The sequence below is a fragment of the Pristis pectinata genome, unplaced genomic scaffold, assembly GCF_009764475.1.
Source record: "Pristis pectinata isolate sPriPec2 unplaced genomic scaffold, sPriPec2.1.pri scaffold_113_arrow_ctg1, whole genome shotgun sequence".
In the NCBI taxonomy this organism is placed as follows: Eukaryota; Metazoa; Chordata; class Chondrichthyes; order Rhinopristiformes; family Pristidae; genus Pristis; species Pristis pectinata.
In genome coordinates this window covers 53179-59178 of record NW_026262462.1, presented here as the reverse complement: position 1 = coordinate 59178, position 6000 = coordinate 53179, and the positions used below count along the sequence as shown (strand labels likewise).

General features: G+C 58.0%; 1 protein-coding gene across 1 annotated transcript in view; it reads left to right on the top strand.

Moving 5' to 3' along the window:
• Positions 1-503: 503 nt before the first annotated feature.
• The window catches only part of LOC127567109 (pleckstrin homology domain-containing family G member 4B-like), a 53477-nt gene continuing 47980 nt past the window's right edge, over positions 504-6000 (top strand). Inside the window, exons 1-3 of the mRNA XM_052009787.1 lie at positions 504-626; positions 3207-3407; positions 5520-5618. Coding sequence (XP_051865747.1) covers positions 504-626; positions 3207-3407; positions 5520-5618 — 423 coding nt within the window. The remainder of the gene's footprint in view (positions 627-3206; positions 3408-5519; positions 5619-6000) is intronic.

Below are 6000 nucleotides of genomic sequence, written 5' to 3'. Positions count from 1 at the left end.
GCCTGTGTCGTGGATGGTGTGGATGAGATTCTCATCTGAAGCAGTGCGTTTGGCGGCCGTTTAGTTAGCGTTGTCTGCTGTACTTGTGTAGGTCAAATCTGTCTGCATAGTTTTTTGCTTTCTTGTGTCAGTTGCTGTAGTTTTGACACTGGATGTTATTTTGTAGTGCTTTTAGTCAATAAACCTTTGTGTGTTCATCACCAAAATCAGAGGGCTGTGGAGGCCCAAGTCACTGGGGGTATTTAAGGCAGAGATTGACGGGTTCTAGATTGGTGAGGGGGTGAAGGGTTAAGGGGTTGAGAAAAAAAAATTCAGCCATGATCGAATGGCGGAGCAGATTTGATGGGCCGAATGGCCCAATTCTGCTCCTGTATCTCATGGACTGCTCTTCTGAGGGCTGAGCCTGCTCCTTTAATTCACTACCCCACTCCCCTACCCCCCGCCCCCGACCTTCCTGTGCACGGCCTCCGACCCTGTCGTACCGAGTCCCCGACGTGAGCTCGATGGAGCAGCACCTCCTCTTCCCTCTCGGCACCCCTGGAGTCTCCCGGACCCGACACCTGACGGACCTGACCGTTTCGGGTTGTCTCTGTAACCCCGGGCTGTGGCCGGCCATCCGCCGCGATGTTGGTTCGGTTTCCTGCTCTCCGCAGGCGCTGCCTGACCCGCTGGACTTTCCGCCCCCCCCCCCCCCCCCACGGCTCTGATCTGCCTTTCTCATCTTCAGCTCTCCCTCTGGCTGCCCTTGTTAACCTTGCAGCCTCATCAGCAGCTTATCACCACGGCAAACCCCGGCCCCATCCTATTGGAGATATTCCCTTCGTCCTATCCCTCCCTTCGCCACCTCACTGCAACTGAAAACTTTCTCCCTCATCGAATCACGGAGTCACACGGCACGGAGACAGGCCCTTCAGCCCAAATCGTCCGTGCCGACCCACCTGAGCCGGTCCCATTTGCCCGCATTTGGCCCGTATCCCCCCCACACCTTTTCCTGTCCACGTACCTGTCCCGGTGTCTTGTACCTGTCCCCTACCTCCACCACAGCTGGTTCCACACACCCACCACCCTCTGTGTGTGGGAAAAGTTGTCCCTTTAAACCTTCCCCCTCTCACCTTAAACCCGTGCCCTCTAGTTTTAGACTCCCCCTACGCGGTGGGGGGGAAACAGACGGCGACCGTCCGCCTTATCCACGCCTCTCTTGATTTCATAAACCTCTGTCAGCTCACCCCTCAGCCTCCTTCGCTCCAGGGAAAACAGTCCCAGCCCTGTCCGGCCTCTCCTTATAACTCAAGCCCCCCGGTCCCGGCGACGTCCCCATGAACCTTTCCCGCACTGTCTCCAGCTCAATGATGTCGTTCCCATAATACAAAAGTGGAGAATGCGGGAAAAACAGCAGACCAGGGGCCACATCTTTCTTTTTCAATCTTTCTATTAATTTTCAAATTAATACAGATTAATATAGATAACATCAATGATTATACATGTGATACAAAGAGATCGGGAGGGCAATCATGACATATATAATCATAAAGGATAAAAAATATAATCTAGACCCCACGGTCTCTTAGTAAGCGAATATAATACAGACAAAATCAAAAAGGGAAAGAAAAAGATTTATTGTGTAATAAAAAAAGAGAACCCCCAAAACATGTAATAAATCAAAACAAACTAGAAAAGTTTTGAACTAGAAAAGTCCTCTAAATTCAAAGGTTATTGGAAAGGGATCTATATTGTATGGAAATATTGAATAAATGGACTCCAAATTTCCTCAAATTTAAACGAAGGATCAACAGTGCCTCTTCTAAGTTTTTCCAAGTTTAAACTTGATATAGTTTGAGAAGACCATTGTAAAGTAGTAGGAGGTATTGGATCCTTCCATTTAAACAAAATGGATTGCTTAGGGGCCACATCTGAGGGACTTCGACCTGAAGCGTGAACTCTGCATTTCTCTCTCCACAGACGCTGCCCAACCTGCCGAGAGTTTCTTCCTTGCACTTTTCCAGCACCATTTTCACTCGCAGTCCCTCCCAGTTCTGACGAAAGAGCTTCAACCTGAAACTCCGGGCTCTTGTTCCCCTCCCCACAGAGTGTTCCCGGCACGTTTTAATTCACGGAAAGCCGGGACGTTGTTTCGAACCGCGGTTAGACGGCACTCAGAGCCCTGGGTACAGCTCCGGCCGTCCTGTTGTGAGGAGGATGCAGAGGAATTGGAGCGGGTGGAGAGACCTTGGTTGTGGCGCTGACGGGCAGGGAGTGTGCGATACCTGCTCTCCTCCCCGCCTCTCCTTGCCCGGCAGCACTGGGACAGAGTGAATTCCTTCCCCACCCTCCCCCGGCCAGGGGATGGTTTTCTGGGATCAGAGGGAGGAGTGTCACGTATAGAACATAGCAATATCTCCATCCTGAACGGCCGACCGCTTATTCTGAGATCATAGAACATAGAACAGTACAGCACAATACAGGCCCTTCGGCCCACAATGTTGTGCCGACCTCTAAACCTCGCCTAAGACTATCTAACCCCTTCCTCCCACATATCCCCCCATTTTAAATTCCTCCATATGCTTATCTAGCAATCTCTTGAATTTGACCAATGTACCTGCCTCCACCACCCCCCCAGGCAGCGCATTCCATGCCCCAACCACTCTCTGGGTGAAAAACCTCCCTCTGATATCTCCCTTGGACTTCCCACCCATTATAAAGCCGTGCCCTCTTGTATTGAGCATTGGTGCCCTGGGACAGAGGCGCTGGCTGTCCACTCTATCTATTCCTCTTAAAATTTTGTACACCTCTATTGTGTCTCCCCTCATCCTCCTTCTCTCCAAAGAGTAAAGCTCTAGCTCCCTTAGTCTCTCCTCATAATGCACACTCTCCAAACCAGGCAGCATCCTGGTAAATCTCCTCTGCACCCTTTCCAACGCTTCCACATCCTTCCTATAATGAGGCGACCAGAACTGGACACAGTACTCCAAGTGTGGTCTAACCAGAGCTTTGTAGAGCTGCATCGTTACCTCGCGGCTCTTAAACTTGATCCTACGACTTATGAAAGCTAATGTCCCATAAGCTCTCTTAACTACCCTATCCACCTGTGAGGCGACTTTCAGTGATTCCCTCAGGCGGTGACCCCCCCCCACTCCCTCCCGTGGTCCGGGACACCCCAGTCAAGGGGAAACACCGTTCCCTCCCCCCCACCCCCGTGTGTTAACTAGGATCGCTGTACGCATGCTGACCTCTTTTTATTTCTCCCCCCAACATGCCCCTCAACCCCCCACCCCCCCAAACGATCCTTGCAGGTGGAGGTTGTGCCCTCGGTCCAAGCCCTGCACGAGCAGGTGGAGCCTGCTCAGCTGACAGGACCCTTCGGCGGAAGTTTCCGGTACAGCCACCAGAAGTGGACGCGGTTTCGGCTGGTGGGTACCTTGCCGGTGGGGGTGGGGGTGGGTGTTAGGGGGCCGAATGGGGTCCTGGGAGGAGGTGTAGGGTTGGGGGTGGGTGGTGGGGAAGGGGTGGCAGGGTATGGTACTGGTTCCCGAGCTCACCCTGCGCAGAGTTGGCCCCCAGTGGCCCTGGATAGGGTGGGGGGGCTGGGAGACGGAGAGGGGTCTCCCACCCACCCACCCCCCCTCTTTCCTGTGCTGGGGGTGGAGGGTGGGGGGAAGGCAGTGCCCTGATCCCGATGCTTCTCCCGGGGATCCTCCTGCCCAAGAGGGGATGGTGTGTGAGGTATAGATTGCCCTGAGAGCAGGGGGAGTTGATGGGGGGTGGGGAGAGACTGTCTGTGGGGGGAAAGGCAGCAAAATAGGAAGAGGGGAGGGGAACGGGGAGGAGAGAGGGGAAGGAGAGAACGGGGCAAAGAGAGAACAGAGGAGAGGGGAAGGGTAAAGCAGGGACAAGGGGGGAGCAGGGGGAGGGGAGAGGGGAGGGGGAGATCAGGGGGGAGCAAGGACAAGGGGAGAGCGGGGGGAAGGGGAGATCAGGGGGAGGGGGAGATCGGGGGGAGCGGAAGGGGAGATCAGGGAGGAGGGGAGAGGGGAGGGGGAGATCAGGGGGAGGGGAGAGGGGAGGGGGAGATCAGGGGGAGGGGGAGATCAGGGGGAGGGGGAGATCAGGGGGAGGGGAGGGGGAGATCAGGGGGAGGGGGAGATCAGGGGGAGGGGAGAGGGGAGGGGGAGATCAGGGGGAGGGGAGAGGGGAGGGGGAGATCAGGGGGAGATCAGGGGGAGGGGGAGATCAGGGGGAGGGGAGAGGGGAGGGGGAGATCAGGGGGAGGGGGAGATCAGGGGGAGGGGGAGATCAGGGGGAGGGGAGGGGGAGATCAGGGGGAGGGGGAGATCAGGGGGAGGGGAGAGGGGAGGGGGAGATCAGGGGGAGGGGAGAGGGGAGGGGAGGGGGAGATCAGGGGGAGGGGGGAGATCAGGGGGAGGGGAGGGGTAGGGGAGATCAGGGGGAGGGGAGAGGGGAGGGGGAGATCAGGGAGGGGAGGGGAGGGGAGATCAGGGGAAGGGGAGGGGGAGATCAGGGGAGGGGAGGGGAGGGGGAGATCAGGGAGGGGAGGGGAGGGGAGATCAGGGGAAGGGGAGGGGGAGATCAGGGGAGGGGAGAGGGGAGGGGGAGATCAGGGGGAGGGGGAGATCAGGGGGAGGGGAGAGGGGAGGGGGAGATCAGGGGGAGATCAGGGGGAGGGGGAGATCAGGGGGAGGGGAGGGGTAGATCAGGGGAGGGGAGAGGGGAGGGGGAGATCAGGGGGAGGGGGAGATCAGGGGGAGGGGAGAGGGGAGGGGGAGATCAGGGGAGATCAGGGGGAGGGGGAGATCGGGGGAAGGGGAGGGGGACATCAGGGGGAGGGGAGAGGGGAGGGGGAGATCAGGGGGAGGGGGAGATCGGGGGGAGGGGAGAGGGGAGGGGGAGATCAGGGGGAGGGGAGGGGGAGATCAGGGGGAGGGGGAGATCGGGGGGAGGGGAGAGGGGAGGGGGAGATCAGGGGGAGGGGGAGATCGGGGGAAGGGGAGGGGGAGATCAGGGGGAGGGGAGGGGGAGATCAGGGGGAGGGGAGGGGTAGGGGAGATCAGGGGAAGGGGAGAGCAGGGGGGAGGGGAGAGCTGGGGCTGTGCAGACAGAGGTGGAGGGGGTTAGTGGGGTCAGGGTGGGGCCAGAGCATTTGGAAGGTTGGGGGCAGGGGAGACGAAGGGCAAGCTGGATATGGGGTTGGTATCTGGATGGAGGTCCCGAGGGAGGGAGTGGGAGGGCAGCTGGGGCAGGGGAGTGGGGCTGTGGATGGGTCTGGGGGACGGACATGGGGTGACGGGCAGAGGGGGGTGGTGGGGGATGGCTGAGGGTGGGACGGGGTGGAAGGGAGCGCGAGGGTACGAGGAGAGTACGAGGAGAAGACGGCGGGAAATGATGAGAAGACCCGAGGAGAGATCGGGAGGGGAGGGTGCACCGGTGGGGGTGGGGGGAGGGCAAAGCACCCGGGGTTCCCGGCCCAGCTCTCCCACACTCACGGAATATCGTTCCTCTTCCAGAGCCTGGAGTCGCTGGTCCGAGCCTGTGACACCTCCATCCAGTTCCTCCGCAGCACCAGACTGCAACTGGAGGCGAAGCGTCTCCCCAAGACCAAGCAGGTACCCGGACCTCGCCACTGACCGGCTCCCCGTCCCAACCATGGCCTGTCCCACCCACGATGCATGCTCCGAGTTCCGTGTTGTAACAGGGAGTTGGGGGGGGCGGAATTGACCAGAGACTCGTGTTGACCATGGCTAACAGGAGATGAGTGACAGCCGAGAGCTTGGGCCCTCGTTTTTTAATTTCAACATTAGATCTTGTTTATAACAAAAAAAATATGCAAAGGAAGAAATGTCGCAAGAAACATTTCCATTCATGGTCCTTGCATTCAGCCGTGTAAAGTTTTAAAGCACAAATAAACACAGCATCATTGTCACTCATGTGGCTCCCTGGGGTGATGACCCTTTCAACGTTCGAGGGGCTGCCCCACCCACCTCCGCC